Genomic DNA, 25,181 nt, shown 5'->3' with positions numbered 1-25,181 from the left:
ATTTTAATCATTACTGCATATAACATGTAAAACCTCAAGCTGTGGAAGAACTGAAACAGCCAGACTAAACTCATACAGAGAGTGGAGCACAGAACAGCTTGAATGACGGTCACGTTTGTGGATTTAGTCTCTCAGACTGTTCAGAGACATTGTCAGGAGCTGTAAGAACAAAAAGATAAAACTAAAATTTTCTATAATGTACAGTGAATGTTGATTTCTGTTAATAAACACGCTCGAACTCTCTAGATAAACATGCAACAAAGAGTCAGGCAAGCAGAAATATGAAGGGAAGTCACATTATCAAGAAGCCATGAATACAACAGCATAAAATACAATAACACAACATAATAAAAACAAGCGTTCCTGTGATGCTTAATGTTTTTAGAGAGTAGTGATGAGATTATAAGTGTGCTTTATGTTCTAAATGCCTGCAGGAGTATGTTCTACGCTGTTCCACATGAGCAAACTCTTTTCCTCAAATGTAGTTCACAGGTAGAGACTTAAAAAAATGGTGTTCTGCACAGCAATGAAGATCAGCAGCTCTGTAATTATCTATTACACTGATGCTTCTCACATCATCAGTTTACTGTAATATAATAATTTCACTTTGGCTCTGAGACTTATTTCAGACTGTGAGTGTTTCAGTTTAATGTGAAATTTGTCAGTATTGATTAAAACACAAATTCAAAAATTAAAATCAACATTTCCCCAACAGATCTCTCACCTTTCTTTCTTTTGTAAGCGACAAACACCACAGCTGCCCCAACTGCAACAGCTGCAATGAGGACGATTGCTAGAACAACCACTGTGGCTCTGATGTCAGCGGGCTTCTCTGTTGAACAAAATGTGGAAACACTTTATAACACAGAGCACAAATGAACTAAAGAACAAGTGAGGAAAGACTCAGTAAGGACCTGATAGTTAATGCAGCTGACATCTCTGATTGAAACAAGAGGCGACACAAAACCATTAATACTCAGTTAATACACCATCATTAGACATTGGTCTTGTGCACACTGAAGATAAAAAACACTACATATAGTATTTCATTACGTTTTACTTACTTCCGTTCTCTGCTATTTACTGTATGTTCCCTTTTCAGTGAAGCATCTTACTGATTTGTTATTAATTAGTTCTTTATCAGCTGCTAAAAGTATTGTTTGATTGGATTGGTGAATATAAATGTGGCAAAGGTCAGCTTATCCAACATCGCCTCAAGAAATGTAATAATTTAATGTAAAACCTGATAGAGTTGTATTGTTGATTGTCATTCATGCTTAGAAACATTTACTCATTTATGCTTAGAAATATTTAACCATAGATGCTTAGAAGTGTATAATCAATTGTGTAGTGATAAGTTGTGTGATCTTTAACAGGCTACAGAGGCCTGGTGTGCATTCCACACTGGGAGCATGGGAAAGTTCGTACCTTGTTTAATTGTTATGGTAGGATTAACGTAGTTACATTTGTTTTAGTTTAAGTGCTTTTTGTGTATAAATGAACTGCTAGACTTCCTTACTGTGTTATCTAGGATGAGGGGGGGTCTACCCTCTTCCTGACCAAGGATGTTTGCTTGTGTGCTTTTATGACCCTTTGATCAGCAGTAGCACACACACACACACACACACACACACACACACACACACACACACACACACACACACACACACACACACACAAGGTACTCTTTGTGTATGTAGACGTCATATGTTAATGAACCTATGCATATTCATGTAACCTCAATAAAAGGACAGTGATACGGGAGAACGGACGAGAGCAACTGGGGCCAAGCGAAGGAACGGCGTTTGTCCGGTTCTCTCCCGTGCACGAGTAACATGAAGCTTGCCTACTTCGTGTCTTGCTTTGCGGTGTAATTATATTGCCTTCAACGTTCCAGCGAATAGGTTTATGCTACAAACCCATCATTAATTGGTCCTTCGATGCCGGAGCCCTGGAATCGCATTCACCGAGGGGAGGAGGGACACGCTGAAAGACTGACGTCAGCCAGGAAGTTCCTGTGGATTCGCTGTCTGTCCTTCTCCTTGATGAATGGCGATCGGCGGGATTCAGGCTGATATTACACGCTAAGCAACGCCAAGTAAGTTTAAAGAGGCCGACTCTATAACCGTGTCGTTGTGCAGTCTCCGCCATTTTGTGAGGCGTTGAGAAGTTCGCTGCTTTGTGGAGCGATAACTGGGTTAGTGTCCCGAAAAAGAAGTTTTGGTTAAATCGCCCAAGGGTCCCAAGCGTCCGGTGTGTGTCCGGTTTTGAAATCGCCCTGGGTGTGTGTCCCGAGCGTCCCTTCATTGGGTTTTGTCGCGCGAGTGGGTGAGCGTCCCACAGCTGGGTCAAGGTCCCGAGCGGTCCGGTGTGAGTCCGGAGTAGGCCTATTTTGTGTTATTGTCATTTTCGTCGTCGTCTCGTTGTTGTTGTTGTGTGTGAGTGTGTGCGGAGCAGAACGCGTGGTGTGTGACGTCAGCAGTTGTTGTTGTTATTATGGGTTTCTAAGCAACCAAGAGTGAGTTAGAGGGAGAAAGACGTTTGTGCTGGACTTTGCTCCTGGCAGCACAAAGTATTTATGTATAAAAGAGAGAGAGCGAAGGCTCCACAGCTGCGTGGGTGCACGCGAATGCGGTCGCGCGGGTTTCACGCGGACCTGAGCCGTGCGGTTAATCGCAGGCTTATAAATGGAAGAGATTCAAATGTTAGAAGTTTTCAGAAAACACACCAGCCTTGAAGAGTGTGTGGAAAAGGCCAGCCCACATCAGCAGCTGTGCTCTGGTGGGTGGCTTTCCCCCCACCCCTTCCTGACACAAAATGTTAACAGCCTGTGTGCCAAACCATTGAGGTGGATAGTTGTTAAAAGTAACCTACATTAAACTTGTGGTTGCTTAAATTCAGTACAATGACATGTGAGGAGAAGTGATATAGGTAAATATTTAAACTCATGAAGTGCATAGAGGCACTTGACCTGTGTGGAAGACGGTCGTCTTATTATGAGCCATTGTTGAGATATAGAGCACATCTGTGAAAACAACTAATATGCTCAACCCTGTATGAAACATCTAAAAATACATGATGGAGAAGCTGTGTTGAATATGTAAGTGTAAGACTTTGCCACTGTGGGCAGAGCATGCAACTACTGTGTGATGTCGCGTTGCAGTTTTGTTTTTGTTTTTTGAGCTGATGAGCAAGCTACACATTATCAGATCAAGAGCTGTCTGAGAACTACTCAAAGAGAGGGAAACAGAGAGTGTGCAGCGTTTCCATGAGCAGTTTTTCTGCACCTTGACTCGTGTGTGTGTGTGTAGCATCAGCATCATGTTTTTGTTTATTTGTTTTGTTGGATTAAAAATAATTAAATAAACTGGTGATCATGCTTATGGATCACCATGGCACATATCTCCAGCCATATGGTTTATTTATGCAGATGAAAAAGTGAGTGTGAATGTGTCTGACATCACAGTGTTTTTGTGCACTGTGCAAAAGTGATTGCCTCTGATTGTGAGTGAGAGCGGTGATTTTGCAGACCACCAGCTATTGTGAAGAAAAAAAAAAGAGTGAAAAAGAGACAAAGTACATTGTAGACGAAGAAAAATAATCATAGGAAAAAGGTTTTGTGTTGATCAGCCGAAAAACAACTACAATGTCATTTTCTGCTTTTAAGAAAGGATTGTTCACACAAACACAGACAGAGAGAGATGTGTGATATTAAGCAGTGATGATAATAATGAAAGTCTCTCAGTCTGTTGTTTACAGATGGGGAACGGACCTGGATCAATCCTACACGGGTAGCAGTCGTAAGAAAATTATAGGTTGAAATCATTAGAAAAATTAGAAACACTCAGCCAGAATTTTTGGCTGAATTGTTTTGCAGCTTTCCGTCCTCATCCTGAACAAGCAAGCTCCAAGGAAACGAATCTCTCCCTGAAGACACCGAGTGCAGTTTCAGAAGCACGAGCATGAACATTTAACAGTGGACAGGAGTCCAAGAGACAATCTGAGCAGAGAGGTCCAGCAGCACTGTGGGCAAACGGCATCAGAAAGAGAAGAACCACCATCTAGATTGGATGGATGGAGATGCGTTTCCAGCCAGCTGCAACCTCACTGTGTGTGAAGGACTTTTGAGAAGACTGTCTGAGTTTGACATTTGCCATGTTTGGAGTGAGATGGCAATGAAAGAGACAGTGGGACAAAGAGAGACACGGGACAAAGCTGGGAAAAAAAAAAAAAAAGCTGACTGCCATTGGACTGAAAAGTGGGAGAGAAGGAGAGGAGCAGAAGAGGGCTGAGGCTGCTGTTTTAGTGTGGGCAATCAAATTAGGTTAAGGAATTCGGGGAGACAAGCGACTGCCTGGAAGTGGAGGATTGACACAGTGTCCAGACCACCACAAAAGGAGGAAGAGGACAAGCACTGAGGCATCCAAGTGTACTGTTAGAAAATGGAAAGGTGACACCACACATGCAGCTAATATCCACCAGAGATAACACAAGACCATACACAAAGTGTTACTCATTAAAAGAGGGTATTTGTAGAAGGGGTTAACAACACACAGTGTGGTTGCCGATGGTAACCTGTTTCAGAAGAAAGGGGGAAGGTACATGAAAGGATACATAAAAACAGAACATATATTAACCCTACTAACAATTCCAAACACAAAATAGCTTATGAAGATTAGACAACATTTTAAGTGTGTGAGTCTGTTTATTATCTTGTCCAAGTCACCTCGTGTGATGTAAAGACCAGTGAAACTCATAGCACATTGCATGCTCTGCTGGATATACAGCTCCACACACATGCAATGAAAATTAGTTTGTTATCTTTCATGAGTGTTAAAATAGTGTCAATTTAGCAGACACTTGTTATCAAATACTGAATTTATCCTAAAAAAAATTGACTCTCCAAGTTGCAGGACAACAATTTAACTTTTGTGGGAAAAAAAAAATCCTGGTTTGATAAATCAGTGATCAGGCAATAAATTTAGTGTTAAAATGGTAAATTGGGAGAAGCTTCCTGCTTGATTGATGCAGCATAAGTAATTTACTGTATGAGGGAAATTGTCTTTTGTGATAATATTTTGAACATGCTTTTCTGTTGTCCTGTCAACTTAGTGGGTTAATAGCTGATATGCAAATTAGTTGATCGGTTTTAGATTAATGAAAGGTGACTGAATTCTAGCACGAGTGAATGAGATGTGTTTGAGTGGAAACTCTAAAACACTGAGTTCCTGCTTTGATGTGCGAGTGAATTCTGTATTTAGATATACAACTCTGAATACGTCAGAACAAACTTTTTTTTATGAAGTGCATGACAGCATGTCACATGTTTTATGATGAAGGAAAAAGGAAAATTGAATAAAATAGATCTGTGATTTAGATGAGTGAAGAGCACAGACCTGGTGATTAAACTCATAGCTAATAAGACACATTAGGCTTATGTGTGTGTTGTGCAGCTGATGGTTGGTTTGGAGTGAATCTAGCTGATGATTCTTCTTCTGTGTGAAGCTGATGAGGAGTTTGTGTCATAACTTAACAAGGCCTTTTTATTTTGATACTTTTACAGTGCACTGAAAGTTTGGTTTGATAATTTGTTATTTTCCATTTTTATCTTTTAAACAGGCACTTATTTTGTTTGTCTATTTTCTTTTCTTTAAGCAGATCCGCACGTCGGGAATTAAAAGTGCTACACGTCGTCGAGAAAATTGTGACAAGTGAGTCTTCTCCACATTAAATTGGGTTTTGGAGAAGGCCACTTATAAGTGTCCCAGCCTAAAACTGGATTCAGCGATGTAATCCTATCTAAAGTTCTTTTTCTTTTTTGAGATGACGTCATTTTGCTGGAAGTGGAAACTAAAATGCGACTACAGGTTCCACTATCAGCAAACAAAGAAACAAACAAACAAAGAATGAATGAGTGAATGAATGAATGGAAATAAAAACAAACAAACTGACTGACCACTGGTAAAAGCTGACAAGACTTGATCACGACTCAAAGTTAATCTCCACCTAGACAGGACAAAGGGTGGATGAATCTATATGTGTTTTTTGTTACAGGAGCAGTAAGATGACAGCAACATTCGAGGGTGCATGATGATTTAACCTGTGAAATGCCACTTTCTGTGTCTGTGCATTTACTAAGGGTGCTATTCCCTATTTTGTGTTGCTCAGAGGTCACTGTGAGAAATTGTATACATCTGCGCAGCGCTAACATTTGTATTTTCTTTTCTACAGCATTACAGTTTTTTATGTGTTTGATTATGTGGTTTATAAGAGGATTAGTTAATGTTTTTTTTTACTATAGGATTTTTGGGTTTACATGTGACTGACATTCTTTCCAAAGCTAGGGTTGACTTTATGGTGTTTTTATGGCACCTCTGGAACCTGTTGACCTGTGTCTGACCTCCGTCTGACCACAGTCAATGTGTATTGCTTATGTTTGTTTTTTCTGGGACTGCATGTGGAAGATTCAGCTGAAACGGACAAGTGACATGAGTAAAACAAATAAGAGATTGCGTGTTTATGGATTAGTTTATTGTGGGCTCTTTGCTGGCCACTTTGAGCCCATAATAATAATAATAATATGTGAGTGGAGTGACTTTGCTTAAGAGAAGTCACCGATTACGTTAATGTTAACTGAGCACATGGGATGATCCATGTTTGAGGCGAATTATGGTAATAATAGTGATTTAATGATTTGAGAAAACATGCACATGACACTTGTCTTGCCCGTGCTGAATGCTTGTTACTCTTTTGATATAATTGTTTATACGTGTGAAGTTTGATTTTATTTCCAGATCTTGTGTATGCAGGCTCCTGGTGGAGCCAGTTTTTAAGACAGGGATCCAGGTTTGGTGAGTTGACGCATGAGTCCATGCGTCAAGAGGTGGAGTCCAGAATTAATATTAAACAATGTTTACTATTATTGTTGGAGTGATTTGTGTGATTAGCTGTATTTACAAGTATTAAATCTATGCAAGTGGTGCATCCATGTTCAGATGAGGCTTTGATGGTCTATAAGTTCACTGAACTAAAGAATGTGGTTTGATTATTGTTGACATGCTCTCCAAATAGAAGTTTTTCTAAAATACAGGTGCAGCAGTAATCTCCTGGGAAATCTTCAGAGGCCCAGTGAGAAGCAGAAACATTCCAGGCATAGCCCAGGCAGTGGTTGAGGTCAAAGATCAAGCTGGTTGGGGCCCATCATGAAATCAGACCTTGGAGCCACAGCAAGGACCATGAAACTGCCTGCAAAATAGAGGAGAGGATCGTCCACAAGATGGGAGAGAGACTTCAGGAGGATCAGAGATCATCTTCAGCACAGCAGACAGGACACAGAGAGCTGTGCTACTAAGCTTCCAGGAGATCAAGAGGAGACTTCCCACAGCAAGATTTAAATAAAATGAAAGATTCAATATTGACGCTGAGGAAGACAACTAAGGTGTACGACGTGCTCTGCCTTAAACCTTCAGCAGCGTTGGAACATGAAAACTCGAGGGATGAGGAGCGTGCCAAGCTCCATCGACAGCGCAGAAGGAGTTCGAGGATGACATCATGATTCTGTGAAAGCACAGGAACCAGAAGCTATGGTGGTGATGACAGCAGTTTCCTATGAACTGCTGGGATCATAACAGCAGTAAGACAACCCAGCACCCTTTCCACAGAGATGTTTCTCTGCAGAGCGTGGACAATGAAGGAGTCATAAATATCCCCCTCACAGGACGAAGGCTTGAATGAGGTGATGGGGGTTGGTGGAGGCCATAAAACTAGAGTGCTGAGAGGTCTGCAGCTTTGGAAATAGCTGAGACCCATGTTGACAAACAACAAAACCAACTGGTATGTTTGAATGTTTATTCTACATACATTTGGACTCTGGTCCTATGGACAATGATGGAAACAACTGGAAGAGACATTCATGACGCCTTGCAGAACTCAAACAACTCTGCAGAGAGACATGTGATTTGCACACCTGGAGGAAGCATTACCAAGCTGAGATGTTTTTGAAAATGTTACTTTTTTATTTTCACTATTAAATCAACAATTTCTTTGGTTGCTTATAGGATGCAGTGGCCATGAGATGAGATCAATGAGGAATGGGATAACTGCTAATACATTTGTTAAACTGTGTACTTTTTTCAGTAATTTAGGGTGATTTGACATATGCTGAATATAACAATGTTTGCCTTAAAGCTGTCAGACATGAGGTATTCATAACTGGGAACTTTTCTAGCATAAATGTCGAAAAGGGGGGAATGATAGAGTTGTATTGTTGATTGTCATTCATGCTTAGAAACATTTACTCATTTATGCTTAGAAATATTTAACCATAGATGCTTAGAAGTGTATAATCAATTGTGTAGTGATAAGTTGTGTGATCTTTAACAGGCTACAGAGGCCTGGTGTGCATTCCACACTGGGAGCATGGGAAAGTTCGTACCTTGTTTAATTGTTATGGTAGGATTAACGTAGTTACATTTGTTTTAGTTTAAGTGCTTTTTGTGTATAAATGAACTGCTAGACTTCCTTACTGTGTTATCTAGGATGAGGGGGGGTCTACCCTCTTCCTGACCAAGGATGTTTGCTTGTGTGCTTTTATGACCCTTTGATCAGCAGTAGCACACACACACACACACACACACACACACACACACACACACACACACACACACACACACACACACAAGGTACTCTTTGTGTATGTAGACGTCATATGTTAATGAACCTATGCATATTCATGTAACCTCAATAAAAGGACAGTGATACGGGAGAACGGACGAGAGCAACTGGGGCCAAGCGAAGGAACGGCGTTTGTCCGGTTCTCTCCCGTGCACGAGTAACATGAAGCTTGCCTACTTCGTGTCTTGCTTTGCGGTGTAATTATATTGCCTTCAACGTTCCAGCGAATAGGTTTATGCTACAAACCCATCAAAACCTTTACACCATTATAAAAACATGATAATACATGATAGTATATGTAATTCTATTTGTGAAAAACATAGCTTGTTAAAGTTGTTAAAGATGGACCAGGCAGTCAAGAGGAAAAGAGAAAGACCACAGAGAGGATCTGTGGATGTAGTAAAAGAGTACATGCAGAGGGTTGGTGCACCAACTCACATGTGAGTACTCACCTAACTACTCTGTAAAAATGATTCATAACCGTCGCAGGATCCAGACTTACCCCAGTTTGTCTTGATCACTGCTTTGTCCAGTTTGGTGATGATGTCCTCGTTCACACCAGAGAGCTGAAACACGCAGTCGTACCTCTGCCAGTCTTCAGGTGTGACTGAAAGTTTCAAATCAACACTCATCTGGAAGGTCCCATCATTGTTGGGGAGGCTCTCTGTGTGATGCACACCTTCATGAATCTCCTCTCCATCTTTCCTCCAGAACATCACGGGGCTATGAGGATAGAAACCTGTAGCATGGCAGCTGACTGGAGAGGACGACGACTTCTGGAGGAGAAACACTGAAGGTAGGACTGAAAAGAGATAGGAAGTTGCTACGTTGTCTTTAAATTGCAATATAAATTTTCTATTTTTTTCTACATCAGATTCTGTAATTCTACCTGCTGTCTGCAAAAAGATCCTCCCATACTGCAAATACTTCTTTAAAAGCTCAGGGCATTTATGGATGAAAAGTTCTTTATTGTGTTCTAATCGAGTTTTTTCAGTATCCCATCTCAGTTTGGTGATGACAGCCTGTGGTTTTGCAGTGATCCATGTCAGTTTCTGCAGGTCCAATGCTATAAAATCTTCTCCATCATAACCGTACTGAATGAAGCCATTAACCTCTCCAGTCTCATCATCCCATTCACAGCCATTCATACTCTGCAAAATATGAACACCTGTAAAAAGGCAGCCAGAAAATACTGCATGAAACCAGCAAGATGTCAGCATTACAGACACAAAAACAGAGGGACAGTACTCTTGGTGTGAGTTACTGGCCCAAAAACCAGTCTATTATCTTGTGGTCACTGTGGAAGGTTCATATTTTTTCTCTGCTTCTTTCACTGTTCTTTTTTTTTTTTTTTTTTTTTTCTGAGTAAAGTAGCAGATCTCATCATCATACTTTACATTCTATATCTAACCTAATTTTAAAAAAACTTTTAGTTTTCTATTTTAAACCAAATCAGGATGAGTACAAATATTTTCAGCAGTAACAGTTTAGACAAAACCATACCTCCAGTTTGGTTGAAACGTTGCCTTAAACTCCCAATGTAATGTTTGAAAACCTCATTGGTGTGCAAAGATTGATCAGCGTACCACTGCAGGTGCTGAGGGTCATCCTGCATGAGCTTTTTAATCCATTCTGTTTTGGGTTCTGCTCTTCTTGTGCTGCTATCATAGTAACCTCCCTGAACTCCATCAAAAAGGGCAACAGCCACAAACTCAGGGATGCTCTGGACTCCAGTTGTTTGAGTGAAGAAATACTGCAAGGAGTGTTTCACTGTAACAATGATGAGACTCTGAATTAGATGGCATTGCTGTTATATAGACAACTTTCTTTAACTACTCAGCATTATATTTAAAGATTTATATATTTTGTCATTAACTCTTTAAGTAACTTCTAAAAAATCCTTTTCAAAATAAAGGTTTAACTGAGATCACAGATAATATGCTAATAATGTTTGGTGTACATCTTCAATGAAACCTGAATGCATTTGTCAATTAGAACTAATGAGAAATAAACATTCTCAACAGAAACACTGAGAAAAAACTGCTTTCTCAGCTACATCTCAAACTACTCAGTTACTGTATTGTTCGTGGAGCCTAAAGTAACTCTCCCTGGGTTTATAATGGTGGGATTAAGGGCAACAAAGCAGATCTTCTAATTGTTCACCATGCAACCAATAAGACAGGATTTTTATGTATAAGCGTAAATAGCTTAGTGTTTAGTCTTTAAACAAATGTCCAATTTCCATCTTCCACTCTCTATAGTCCAGATGTTGCATCCACAGGAAGAGCCAAAACTGCTGACAAGCATTTCTTACAGCATGACAAGTTCAAAGACCTTGCTAAAAAAAAATTATATCAATCAATCAATCAATCTTTATTTATAAAGCACTTTTCATACAGAAAAAATGTAGCACAAAGTGCTTTACATAGTTAAAAGCAGCCCACCCCACCCTCCAACTCACTCCCCACACTCTCAATACACATATATCCCCCCACCCCCACCCACACACACATACACACACGCGCACACTTAAAGAGTAAAAATTGGGCTCGCATGAGCCAAGTGAGGAAACATTATAACAGAGAGCCGTCTGCACCGGGAGCCGGTCACAGACCGCAGCCTCCGGGCTGGGCACACAGTACATGGTCATGGTACACAGTCCAGTTCATGGAAATGTACATGTGTATCTGTACAAATTATCCATCCATCCAAATATCTAGTAAAGTTTAAATGGGCACCTGGGATAGGCTCCAGTTCAAATGCTACCCTAAACTGGATAAAGAGAAGAAAATGGATGGGTGGGAAAACAACAGTGCTCTGACTGGACTCGTACAAACCACAAGTCAACATTTTACCCACCTGTCAGCTGTTTAAGACCTTCAGATAGTTTGGGAAATATACACATAGATGACATGTTCAGTATAATGTAACAGTGTGGCATCATAAAGTACAAAATGAGCAAATGTGTCTTATCATTCCATTCAAACTGGCTGCTGAAGGCTTGTGCTTACCCTCATATTAACTTATTTCATTAAGAATTGATTGTTTATTAAGTAACCAGGTTAGCATGATTTCCACACAAACAATATCCTTCAATCTTCAGGGTATATTCCCTAAAGGTTATTTTTTTAGAAGGGTCCTTGAAAGTTTTGACCTTAAGAGAATCTTTTGGGAACATTATGTGAATAGCCCCAAAACATTCAATTTCTGTAAGGCTAGCTAGACAACTTAGCTATTTGTGGAGTAATGATATGAGTGAAGGTGGCTCCCCCACCTTCGTCAAATCAAACAAAATTGATGTAAAACGTTTGTGCTAAGTGTGTGCTGCAAAAATTTTTTGTTTGTGATGATTTTGTTTTAAAGATATTAATAAAAGTTTTTAGAGTTTTTTTTAGAGGTTATCCAAGGTCAAACAGCCCCCCAACATTAACGAAAACAGATAAAATTGGTGTTAATCAACTCTGCTAGGTTTCTGCTGGTTTGTGATGAACTAGCTATTGTTTTGAAGTTACTGTATTAAACTTGAGATGCTCAAAAGGTTCTAAATACATGTAATTTGACAATTCTGAGTTTTCTAACAGGAAGCATGCCTACATTTTTCAGATAGTTTTGTATTTTGCAAATAGTTTTTTTCTCCGTCAGAATGCATAGTTTATTTTAACTATTAAAAGTTAACCTAGTTTTTTACTTTTAAAGAGTGTGATCATGATAAAAAAAAAAAAAAATCCAATACTGGTTTATGTTTCACTGCCTTTTCACTGTAAAGAAAGGGGCTGCTTGGCCTTGGATGACCTCCAGAATATTTAAAATGATAGCACCAATAACCAAGGTTTTTGCAGCACAAACGTTTGACATCAATTGTTGATTTGAAGAAGGTGTGGGGCATCACTCAGATGAATTATTGTCATATTTAGAATGTTAACATTGATAAAAACATATTTTCAAATAATGATCTTTCAGTGTGATAATGTTGTTCATACATAGAAAGTATTCATAATGTTGCAGCTCTAATACTGTCATTATATTATAATAATGAGTGCTATGTCTATGTGCTGTTATCTCCACCTGCTTCTGCTCATACTGTACAAGGCCTGAGACCAGTCGGCTAAAACTTTCATTAAAACAGCCAATTTTGACTTATACAACACAGAAAACCTTAGACAACAACATCAGTAGCGTCAGAATAACTTTTAATATTTCCATTTATTTTACATCCTGTGGGAAAACAGACTATCTCAGTTCCTTTAACTATCCCTCTACCCCACAATAGTACACCAGCTAGACTGACAGTAGCTCACTTGACTCAAATGTAGTTTTTGACCTTTCATTCCTGAGTTAAATAATAGTGCTTTTGCTTTTCTTTTAGCCAAAAAGGAAAATAAAATAACAAACTGTTTCTAACGTATTGAGTGGACAGCCTTCAACTCACCTCCTGAGTCTCACTCTGCAAACTCTCCTGTTACTGTGTTTATATGTTTAAAACACACACACACACACACACACACACACACACACACACACACACACACACACACACACACACACCAGAATAAAAAGCAGAGCTGCATCTCTAAAAAAGCAAAGGTGGACGTCTGTGCTGTCAGAGCAAGGTGCACACGCACATTTCCACCACGCACAAAGACAACAGAAAACATACTTTAACTGTTCTTCAGCCTGTGTGAAGTGTGAGTTGGGGAAGTGAAAGAGTGGGGGTTTGTTTTGATTCCGGAGAGAGCGTTTTCCCAGTTGTTTTGGCATTGGCCATGGCCACAAGTGTTACTGTTCTTAATAAACAGCCAGTAAACGGAATACCGATTGTCTCTGTCTTCTGTCGGAGGAACGCTACAATATACACAAATAATAATGACAGAGAAAGGAGGGTCCACCCTCTGAATATGTAATGATGGATTTGGATTACACCTGTTATTGCTCTACTCTACTACTCTAGCGCAATTTGAGCGGGCGGTGAGGAATGATCCACAAACTACAGCCTATTCTGAAGACAAGATTTCTGTTGGAGAAGAGATTTTTTTTAAATTGATATATTATTATTAATTACAAAAAAGTAAAAAGCCTGTATTTAAAGTCTGGCTGTCCCAGTTCCCAGTTAGCTGCTGAAAACGGCTTGTATAATATAAAGTGGATATGACAGCACATTAATCTGTCGACATCGCTATTTATCTTCTTTTTTTTCTTTTTTCAAAAGTTGATTTGTGGTCTGTGATGTATGGAAGCAAATGTGAAACATACAACTGTACACGATCTCTCTCTCCTCTCATTAAAAACATATTTTCATTTAGTTGTAAAAGTGAAACTGAAGACAGACCTAGTGCAAGTATCCAAAGAAAATATGAAGAATCTTACCTGATGATGAAAAGTGACAGAGGAAAAGCAACAATAAGAACCTTCCCATCGTAACTTTAGTTGGATTATATATATAGGACCAAAGCAGTGAGCTATTGTTCTAATTTAGCCCGGGGATTAATTCACATGAAAGAGGAAGCGTTTACGCATTGTGCCGAAGTGCATGTGAAACATAACATCCTGTCCTAGAGACTGCGATCAAGATTATGACTCGGGGTCAAGAGCCGCCCACGACTCCCCTTACAAAACACTTGTGCTTTATTAAAAATTAAAGCTTTATGGGTTTTTTTGTTTTTTGTTTTTTTCTGCCTGTCCCGTTTGGCTCTTTTGCCATCAGAATTGTTGTCTAAAGGCAAAGAAAGATGCCCAACGGATTTACTTTACCAAATTGACCATCCCAGCCTTGCCGTAATGGTCCATTTGATTCACCTTTTATTGTTTATTTTATTTTCACTTACTGAATACGGGACAGACTTGACTGGGGGAAAGAAGGGGAGAAAGAAAGAGGGAAAGAGAAACAGCTGAGAAGAGGGACGGGGGAGAAGGGCAAAAGACAAAAACCAACAGAATGAGCAGAAAAAAAAAAGAAATAAAAAATGCATATATCAATCACCTGGATCACCTGCTGAGAAAGAAAAAAGAAAACAAGCAGAAGAGAACAAGAGTAATAGAATAAACAGCATCACAATGATATATGGGAATATGACAGTAAATACTAAATGTTAAACATTATTGTGCAGCACATAAGATCAACAGAACACAGTGTGCTTTGAGGTAGGAGCCAAAAAGGGTGTAGTTTGTGGGTGTGATCACCCGTGTGTACACCTGTGAGCATGGACGCGCTTGTTTTTTTTAAAAGGTTCCTTCATGTAATGATCTGCTAGAGGGTGTGGGGGGGCCACAGCCCCGTCCTCCAGGGCATGAAGCAGGTATGGAGGAGATCAAAACTCCAGACATCCAGAGGCCCCCAGAACACAAGAGACCAAGGAAGACCAACAGAGGGGCAGCCGCGCCACTGTCCCAGAAAGAGCTGAGGAGAGTCCCAGATGAGGGCTCACTCAGCAGCCGCGGAGCAGAAGCCAGGGGGAGTTGCAGTGACGCGCCCGTGAGCTCCGCCGGCGTGACCGAGCCCCAGGCCGAGAGGCGGGGGGCACCCCACCTCCGAAGTGGCCCGAGCGAGCCCCAGGCGGCCGCCAAGGAGTGAGCCGGTGTGTACCTGGACGCCCATCCCCGGACACAAAGAACCACCAACGCACCGATGTCTGAGGGAGTCCACCACTGGCAGGGGAAGTGGTGGTAGGGGGAGATAGGCCTCCAAACCTTGGAGGGCCTGAGATGTCCCCAGAGAGGTGGCGCCTGACACCCAACCTGACATATAGACACAGACATACAGGCACACACATATACAAACATCCGTTCCCACCCTCATGCTCTCATATGCACTTACTCCACACTCAACCAACGTGGAGACAGACATAAAGAGACGCTGTACACACGATCACACTCCCCAAGCGTACTCTACAAACCGGGTCTAGGTACCCTTGCCCCTGGAGGGGGGAACTGCACCCAGACCCAGGTGGTGTTACCCTTTTCCCTGCGGTGGGGGGAGGCAGACCGCCCCGACTCCGCAGCAGCAGGGAGGCCCCACACTCCAGACCGCAGTCGGACGGCCAACTCCTCCTCCCAGCCCCCCCGCTCCAGCAGGCCGCAGAGAATGGGGGTGAGAGAAGACTCCAAACCTCCCTCCACCCGCTCATTGTAGTGTTGATGCATGTGTGTTCTAAGGTGCATTTAAAACCCAGGAGGGCATGGAGCTACCTGCCAGAGAGCAGCAGGTAAGCGCATGGTCCCTCCTGCTGGCCCTCAATGTCTACGTGTATTTAAAATTTAAAAGCTTTATGTTAAAGTATCAAAACTAATTTATTTTTTATCAACTTTAATGCTTTGCATATAAAGTTTTTTTTAACCCTCTCAAGGCAGGCCTTGCAGATTTGCAACAGTTAACCTTTAACAGTTAACAACCTGATTACCCCACATACATATTTTATGAGGTTTTTTTTACTCAGAAGTACCACTGCAGGTATTATTTTGTGCATTAGCAAAAAAAACTTAATTTGAGCCTGAGAGGGTTAACTTGATTTTGACTCATCTAAAATAATAATAGCCTAGTAGATGCAACCCCGATTTAAAACAAATGCTGTCTTATAGGCCAATCTCCAACCTTCCTTTCATATCAAAAATCCTTGAAAGAGTAGTTGTCAAACAGCTAACAGGTCATCTGAAGAGGAATGGTTTATTTGAAGAGTTTCAGTCAGGTTTCAGAGCTCATCACAGCACAGAAACAGCTTTAGTGAAGGTTACAAATGATCTTCTTATGGCCTCTGACAGTGGACTCATCTCTGTGCTTGTCCTGCTAGACCTTAGTGCAGCGTTCGATACTGTTGACCATAATATCCTATTAGAGCGATTAGAACATGCTGTAGGTATTACAGGTACTGCACTGCAGTGGTTTGTATCATATCTATCTAATAGACTCCAGTTTGTTCATGTAAATGGAGAGTCCTCTTCACACACTGAGGTTAATTATGGAGTTCCACAGGGTTCAGTGCTAGGACCAATTCTGTTTACATTATACATGCTTCCCTTAGGCAGCATCATTAGAAGACATAGCATACATTTTCACTGCTATGCTGATGACACCCAGCTCTATCTGTCCATGAAGCCAGGTAACACACACCAATTAGTTAAACTGCAGGAATGTCTTAAAGACATAAAGACCTGGATGGCCGCTAACTTTCTGTTTCTTAATTCAGATAAAACTGAGGTTATTGTACTCGGCCCTGAAAAGCTTAGAAATATGGTATCTAACCAGATTCTTACTCTGGATGGCATTACCTTGGCCTCCAGTAACACTGTGAGGAACCTTGGAGTCATTTTTGACCAGGACATGTCCTTCAACGCACATATTAAACAAATATGTAAGACTGCTTTCTTCCATTTGCACAACATCTCTAAAATTAGAAATATCCTGTCTCAGAGTGACGCTGAAAAACTAGTTCATGCATTTATTACTTCTAGGCTGGACTACTGTAATTCATTATTATCAGGATGTCCTAAAAACTCACTGAAAAGCCTTCAGCTAATCCAAAATGCTGCAGCAAGAGTCCTGACAGGGACTAGAAAGAGAGAGCATATTTCTCCTGTTTTGGCTTCCCTTCATTGGCTTCCTGTTAAGTCCAGAATTGAATTCAAAATCCTGCTCCTCACATACAAGGTCTTAAATAATCAGGCCCCATCTTATCTTAATGACCTTGTAGTACCATATCACCCTATTAGAGCACTTCGCTCTCGCTCTGCAGGCCTACTTGTTGTTCCTAGAGTATTTAAAAGTAGAATGGGAGGCAGAGCCTTCAGTTTTCAGGCCCCTCTTCTGTGGAACCAGCTTCCAGTTTGGATTCGGGAGACAGACACTATCTCTACTTTTAAGATTAGGCTTAAAACTTTCCTTTTTGCTAAAGCATATAGTTAGGGCTGGACCAGGTGACCCTGAATCCTCCCTTAGTTATGCTGCAATAGACATAGGCTGCCGGGGGATTCCCATGATGCATTGAGTTTTTTCTTTCCAGTCACCTTTCTCACTCACTATGTATTAATAGACCTCTCTGCATTGAATCATATCTGTTATTAACCTCTGTCTCTCTTCCACAGCATGTCTTTATCCTGTCTTCCTTCTATCACCCCAACCGGTCGCAGCAGATGGCCCCGCCCCTCCCTGAGCCTGGTTCTGCCGGAGGTTTCTTCCTGTTAAAAGGGAGTTTTTCCTTCCCACTGTCGCCAAAGTGCTTGCTCATAGGGGGTCATATGATTGTTGGGTTTTTCTCTGTATCTATGAAGCGCCTTGAGGCGACTTTTGTTGTGATTTGGCGCTATATAAATAAAATTGAATTGAATTGAATTCTGCTCCGCGGCTGCTGAGTGAGCCCTCATCTGGGACTCTCCTCAGCTCTTTCTGGGACAGTGGCGCGGCTGCCCCTCTGTTGGTCTTCCTTGGTCTCTTGTGTTCTGGGGGCCTCTGGATGTCTGGAGTTTTGATCTCCTCCATACCTGCTTCATGCCCTGGAGGACGGGGCTGTGGCCCCCCCACACCCTCCAGCAGATCATTACATGAAGGAACCTTTTAAAAACAAGCGCGCTCATGATAACAGGTGTACACACGGGGACTCACACACACAAACTACACCCTTTTTGGCTCCTACCTCAAAGCACACTGTGCGCCGTCGATCTTACGTGCTGCACAATAATGTTTAACATTTAGTATTTACTGTGATATTCCCATAGATCATCGTGATGTTGTTTATTATGTTGCTCTTTTTTTTTCTTCTGCTTGCTTTCTCTTTTTTCTTTCTCAACAGGTGATCCAGGTGATCGATATATGTATTTTTTGTCTGCTTATTTTGTTTGTTTTTTGCTTTTTGCCCTTTAATTTTTGCCTCATAACTTTTGCACTGTCCACTTCCTGCTGTGACAAAACAAATTTCCCACGTGTGGGACTAATAAAGGTTATCTTATCTTATCTTATCTTATCTTATCTTATCTTATCCCCGTCCCTCTTCCCCGCTGTTTTTCTTTCCCTCTTTCTTTCTCCCCTTTCTTTTCCCCAGTCAAGTCTGTCCCGTATTTATAAACAATAAAAGGTGAATCAAATAGACCAATACGGCAAGGCTGGGATGGTCAATTTGGTAATGTAAATCCGTTGGGCATCTTTCTTTGCCTTTAGACAATAATTCTGACGGCAAAAGAGCAAAACGGGACAGGCAAAAAAAAAAAAAAACTGGTAAACTGGTGCAGTTTAATGGACAGTCAGGGTAAAGGTGGAGGAGAAAGGGAGAGAACAAAATAAAACTAAATGCTTAAAAATAAGTTGGTGTCATGGAACAGGCCAGTCGGGAACAGCTGCAAAAACAGAGTCTGCTTGTTTTGATATCGTTTCTTTGGCTTTATGTTTGGATATAAAGGGTAATATAAAGAGCAATTTGAAGCTTTCAGCTCAGTCTGTATCTGATAAAAAATAAAATCTGGAGTTACTGTGTTTGGCCCTGAGCACATCTAGACACAACATTTTAATTATTTTTCATTGTAATCTAGAAATTTTTAATCCCAGACAGAAATAGTGGACACATTTCAGCTTCAGTGGAGAAAACCTTCAAGTGCTGCTGTGCTGATAGCTGTGATATTTAAACATTTAAATCATTAAAGATAAAAAATGTTCCATAACTAATCTTTAATGAACATTACCTGAAGAGCTCAGCTGCTGAGCAGAAATTCCTTTCAGTTCATGCTGCATAATTTACAATTTGGTGATTCACTTCTGCAGTTATATAAGGTGATATCTGTTGGTCCGTTGTGCCTACATCTAAATGCGACCTTATGCTCAGAAACTCCACTTTCACACCAGCTAGCTTCTCTTATCATTTTTTTTCAGCTTTCCATTTTGGCTCTAGGACTCCACCTGTTTATGAAAACAGGATGAACAGACTGTGTCTTTTTCTCTTCTTCTGTCATTTTGCATCTCCAGGTCAAGTCATTCTGTTTTATTTCTTTAAAGCATGTTTGTGGTGCAGCACCTGTTATTGTGCTTCCTTTATAGTGTAACTCTGATGATGCACTTTTAGTTTTACTTTTGCTCTTAAGTTAATACCCACCTAAATAATATTTATTTACATTTAGGAGGAAGTTAAAATAAGAGCAATTTTGGCTACATTTCCTCTTAATTGTGTTAAACTAATGTTTAAAGTGGACATGAAACGCTACAAATATAAAAGTTTATTTACATCACTGAGCCCTGCTCTCAAACACTGTCACAGATTTAACACTGTCTGTTTGTGATTTAAGAAATTAGTGCTTAAAGCTTTTAAAACATGTTTAGCACCATCTTCTGTCAGTAGAGAATTTGACATCATCGAGTTGGTTCAGTCAAATTCATCACATTCTTGATTCAACAGAATTTCACTTAGTGAGGACATTTTAACTTGGATAAATATTTTTTTGATATTTTAGAGCCTTAGTTTCAGAAGAAATATTTTAGGTATTATTTAAGATGAAAGGAAATGACTGCAAAAAGAGATCTAAGTGTTTTCATTTCATCATCAGGATAATAAACCTTAATCTGCTAAAGGTTCTCAAATGTGCCAACACTGGTCATAGGCATGAGCCAATATAATCACAATCAGTGTTGTACAAAAGCTTTCTAAAATCATGCATAAAGGAAAGGTGCTAACAATTACCCTGAGGGGTTTGATAGCTTTTCACATATTGTTACTCTGACAATAAAAATGCATAATTAATTTGAAGCAATATTTACAGTACGCAACGTTTTTGAAAAACGGGAACAGAGAGCTACAGATCCTAAAAATCCTTTTTTTAACTCCTTTGTAGTGATGCTGGCATCCCCAGAGCAGGAATACCACTGGCTTGGATTAAAACTTTCAGAAGTTCAGAACTTCAAGCAGTGGGAATTATTCTGTATTTTGGAACCTTTTCAGTTTGGGTCTTCTAACTAAAATAGGAAAATAGGAACATAAACATCTTGATGCATTCTCAATCATCCAGGAAAGTAAATTTCCAAAAGCTGATTCTGTTCATCTGGACGTAGCGTTTTATGGGAGAAACGTTTCATCACTCATCCAAGTGACTTCTTCATTCTCAGCTGACTGCAGGTTTCCCCAATCTTATAAATGGTACATTTGCATAATGACTGAAACCAGCCCACTGAAGGAACAATGGGCTGGGGGGTCAGTTCCTTAATCTTAATTATGCAAATTCTCATGACCATTGATCAACAACCACTGACCAAAACCCACTGATCAAAGACCACTGATCAATGGCCATGAGTACCATTCACAGAGAGTTGGGGAATGGCTGCAATCACAGCATTGTAAGATGGTGACAGACGTACCCTTAGGCCCCCTCCTCGATTCAGAGATGGTCTTTCCCTTTTCACGTAAATGGCCTCCTTGACTCTGCGCTCAAACCAGCGTTCCTCCCTGTCCAAGATGTGTACATCCTCATCCTTGAAAGCATGTCCACTGGCCTGTAGGTGTAAATAGACTGCAGAGTCCTGGCCTGACGAGGTAGCTCTTCTGTGTTGTGCTATCCGCTTCGCCAGAGGTTGTTTGGTTTCCCCGATGTATAAATCCTGGCAATCCTCCGGGCACTTAAGAGACGGTATGTATTCTGCTCCCCCTGAGCCAGGGAATATTACTATGAGTACTACCACACACCCGTCACTCTGGTCATCAGCTCAATTAGCCACTCAGCAGCCCCCTAGGAACTGCACCGTGCCAGTGCTGCCTGGGCAGAGCCAGCGCCCAGTGCAGCTTCAGTTACAGGTGTCCCAGCCAGAGGCCTTCGCACCTACTGATTCTGTTTTGTGCCTGCCAGAGGCCTGCGCGCCTGCTGGTTCTGCTCTGCGTTTGCCAGAGGCCACTGTGGCTGCTGGTTCTGCCCTGTGTGTTCCAGGGGCCCCTGTGCCCACTTGTTCTGTGACTGCCCCTACTGGAGGGTCCGAGGAGCCCGTCCAGCCATTACCATCGCCTGCAGCGCCACCACCTGCGGCTTCCACGCCGTTGCCTACAGTGTCTTCATCCTCGTCTGGTCCAGCCTCCGTGTCTTCATCCACGCCTGCAGCCGCAGCTTCATCCACGCCTGCAGCAGCAGCTTCACCCATGTCTGGAGCAGCTTCAGCGTCGCCTGGTCCAGCCTCCGCATCAGCTTCAGCTTTGCCTGGTCCAGCCTCTGCTTCAGCTTCAGCTTTGTCTGGTCCAGCGTCCGCATCAGCTTCAGCTTTGTCTGGTCCAGCCTCCGCTTCAGCTTCATCTGGTCCAGCCTCCGCTTCAGCTTCAGCCTCGTCTGGTCCAGCCATTACCATCGCCTGCAGCGCCACCACCTGCGGCTTCCACGCCGTTGCCTACAGTGTCTTCATCCTCGTCTGGTCCAGCCTCCGTGTCTTCATCCACGCCTGCAGCCGCAGCTTCATCCACGCCTGCAGCAGCAGCTTCACCCATGTCTGGAGCAGCTTCAGCGTCGCCTGGTCCAGCCTCCGCATCAGCTTCAGCTTTGCCTGGTCCAGCCTCTGCTTCAGCTTCAGCTTTGTCTGGTCCAGCCTCCGCATCAGCTTCATCTGGTCCAGCCTCCGCTTCAGCTTCAGCCTCGTCTGGTCCAGCCTCTGCCTCGCCTGGTGCTGCAGGGGCCACGCAGCCTTTTTTTTTTTTTTTTTTTTTTGCCTGTCCCGTTTGGCTCTTTTGCCATCAGAATTGTTGTCTAAAGGCAAAGAAAGATGCCCAACGGATTTACTTTACCAAACTGACCATCCCAGCCTTGCCGTAATGGTCCATTTGATTCACCTTTTATTGTTTATTTTATTTTCACTTACTGAATACGGGACAGACTTGACTGGGGGAAAGAAGGGGAGAAAGAAAGAGGGAAAGAGAAACAGCTGAGAAGAGGGACGGGGGAGAAGGGCAAAAGACAAGAACCAACAGAACGGGCAGAGAAAAAAAATGCATATATCAATCACCTGGATCACCTGCTGAGAAAGAAAAAAGAAAGCAAGCAGAAGAGAACAAGAGTAATAGAATAAACAACATCACAATGATATATGGGAATATGACAGTAAATACTAAATGTTAAACCTTATTGTGCAGCACATAAGATCAACAGAACACAGTGTGCTTTGAGGTAGGAGCCATAAAGGGTGTAGTTTGTGGGTGTGATCACCCGTGTGTACACCTGTGAGCATGGACGCGCTTGTTTTTTGTTTTTTAAAAGGTTCCTTCATGTAATAATCTGCTAGAGGGTGTGGGGGGGCCACAGCCCCGTCCTCCAGGGCGTGAAGCAGGTGTGGAGGAGATCAAAACTCCAGACATCCAGAGGCCCCCAGAACACAAGAGACCAAGGAAGACCAACAGAGGGGCAGCCGCGCCACTGTCCCAGAAAGAGCTGAGGAGAGTCCCAGATGAGGGCTCACTCAGCAGCCGCGGAGCAGAAGCCAGGGGGAGTTGCAGTGACGCGCCCGTGAGCTCCGCCGGCAGCCAGCTGCACCTGAGTGACCGAGCCCCAGGCCGAGAGGCCGGGGGCACCCCACCTCCGAAGTGGCCCGAGCGAGCCCCAGGCTCCAGGCCCCGATAAGCGGCCGCCAAGGAGTGAGCCGGTGTGTACCTGGACGCCCATCCCCGGACACAAAGAACCACCAACGCACCGATGTCTGAGGGGGTCCGCCACTGGCAGGGGAAGTGGTGGTAGGGGGAGATAGGCCTCCAAACCTTGGAGGGCCTGAGATGTCCCCAGAGAGGTGGCGCCTGACACCCAACCTGACATATAGACACAGACATACAGGCACACACAGACACAAACATCCATTCCCACCCTCATGCTCTCATATGCACTTACTCCACACTCAACCAACGTGGAGACAGACATAAAGAGACATTGTACACACGATCACACTCCCCAAGCGTACTCTACAAACCGGGTCTAGGTGCCCCCGCCCCTGGAGGGGGGAACTGCACCCAGACCCAGGTGGTGTTTCCCTTTTCCCTGCGGTGGGGGGAGGCAGACCGCCCCGACTCCGCAGCAGCAGGAAGGCTCCACACTCCAGACCGCAGTCGGACGGCCAACTCCTCCTCCTAGTCCTAGCCCCCCTGCTCCAGCAGGTCGCAGAGAATGGGGGTGAGAGAAGACTCGCCTGGTCCAGCCTCCGCATCAGCTTCAGCTTTGCCTGGTCCAGCCTCTGCTTCAGCTTTGTCTGGTCCAGCCTCCGCTTCAGCTTCATCTGGTCCAGCCTCCGCTTCAGCTTCAGCTTTGTCTGGTCCAGCCTCCGCTTCAGCTTCATCTGGTCCAGCCTCCGCTTCAGCTTCAGCCTCGTCTGGTCCAGCCTCTGCCTCGCCTGGTGCTGCAGGGGCCACGCAGCCTTCAGGTCCCCAACTGCTGCCTCAACATCGTCGGTCATCTGCCAGGCCGCTTGTTGGGTTTCGTCACCACTGTGGACGACCTCCTGAACACCGCCGCTGCCCTCCACGAGCCTCCGGACTTGCTCTGTCGCTGCCGCCTGTACGGTCGGCCCCCAGAGCTGCTTGCCCGTCGCCGTTCTGATTCTTTAGCTATCCGATGATGATGATGATGGTGATTATTATTCATTCACGTGGAATGACTTGATGTTATTGTGAGGTAATCTTTCCCTTCATGCTTTTTGTGAGTGATCGTGGCTCAAGAGTTGGGAGTTCGCCTTGCAATTGGAAGGTTGCTGGTTCGAGCCCCGGTCTCGGTCGTTGTGTCCTTGGGCAAGACACTTCACCCTACTGATGGTGGTCAGAGGGCCCGGTGGCGCCAGTGTCGGGTAGCCTCGCCTCTGTCAGTGCGCCCCAGGGTGACAGACAGACATTTGGTCCCCTGGCTCCAGAGACTAGACAGTGCCTGGAGGAGCGTTGTGTCACTGCTGGCCACAACTGCTTGATTTGTCATTGGGTCTTTTGTTTGTTTGTTTTTTAAATCCGTCATACTGTGATTCAGTATTTGTGGACAATGAGGACAGGACCTGTCTGTAAGGACTTCCTCGTAATTCATGTTGGTATAAGGAGTCCACATGTGACATTTTCTTCAGAGGATATTCTTGGATACTACAGTTATTGTTGCTTCCAGGCCGCACAAATAAAACTCTCTGAATGCATCTTCTTTTTGGTTGCAGATCGCTGCCAGAGTCGACAGGTGGTCTGTCCAACAACAGGCAGGAGAGAGAAGGTGATACTCGGCCTCCTCCCACCCAGCTCTATAGCTACTATGACCTGGATGACCTGGATGTTGCCTGGCTACAGATAGTCAACCAAGAGTTCAGACAGATGGGTAAGCACTGCATTATTGATAATAATAGCCTGAAAACACTGAGGAAAATCTCACTTAACCTGTATAAATGTAGGGCCGTTCTCCTCCGCTTGTGTAGCGTCAGAAGACTTTCCAAGGGCCTCCTTTACACAGTTGTAAAGGATGAAGCGCTGGAAATGATGTGTTTTGACTTGGTTTTCGTCTGAGTGTTGACCTCTATGGAGTGACTCACCCCGATGTGTCATAAATGATGTGTTTTCACTTTGTGG

At 42.8% G+C, this 25,181-nt stretch overlaps 1 protein-coding gene and 1 long non-coding RNA gene across 2 annotated transcripts in view; one reads left to right on the top strand and one right to left on the bottom strand.

The window, feature by feature from the left end:
- The window catches only part of LOC309699266, a 348,161-nt gene that overhangs the window by 298,845 nt on the left and 24,135 nt on the right, over positions 1 to 25,181 (top strand). The gene's annotated exons all lie outside the window — the stretch shown is intronic.
- LOC309699253 (class I histocompatibility antigen, F10 alpha chain-like) lies at positions 44 to 14,115 on the bottom strand. Its single transcript, XM_082522206.1, has 6 exons — positions 14,038 to 14,115; positions 10,177 to 10,443; positions 9,563 to 9,841; positions 9,176 to 9,475; positions 725 to 832; positions 44 to 159 (listed from the first exon to the last, which is right to left on the bottom strand). The coding sequence occupies exons 1-6, from the start codon at positions 14,084 to 14,086 to the stop codon at positions 110 to 112; spliced, it is 1,053 nt and encodes a 350-aa protein (XP_082378332.1). The 5' UTR covers positions 14,087 to 14,115; the 3' UTR covers positions 44 to 109.

The sequence above is a fragment of the Aulonocara stuartgranti genome (assembly GCF_965226115.1).
Source record: "Aulonocara stuartgranti genome assembly, chromosome: 22".
Taxonomy (NCBI): Eukaryota; Metazoa; Chordata; class Actinopteri; order Cichliformes; family Cichlidae; genus Aulonocara; species Aulonocara stuartgranti.
The sequence above is the reverse complement of the archived record's forward strand: the minus strand, read 5'-3'. Positions and strand labels throughout refer to the sequence as shown.

What these genes read in the sequence shown, in the direction of transcription:
- LOC309699253 (XM_082522206.1), bottom strand. Translation starts at nt 14,086, where the DNA reads ATGGGAAGGTTCTTATTGTTGCTTTTCCTCTGTCACTTTTCATCATCA. An exon ending in CTGTCACTTTTCATCATCAG is followed by an intron (nt 10,444 to 14,037) that starts GTAAGATTCTTC and finishes TCATTGTTACAG; the next exon opens with TGAAACACTCCTTGCAGTAT. An exon ending in AGTGATCAAGACAAACTGGG is followed by an intron (nt 833 to 9,175) that starts GTAAGTCTGGAT and finishes TTTGTTCAACAG; the next exon opens with AGAAGCCCGCTGACATCAGA.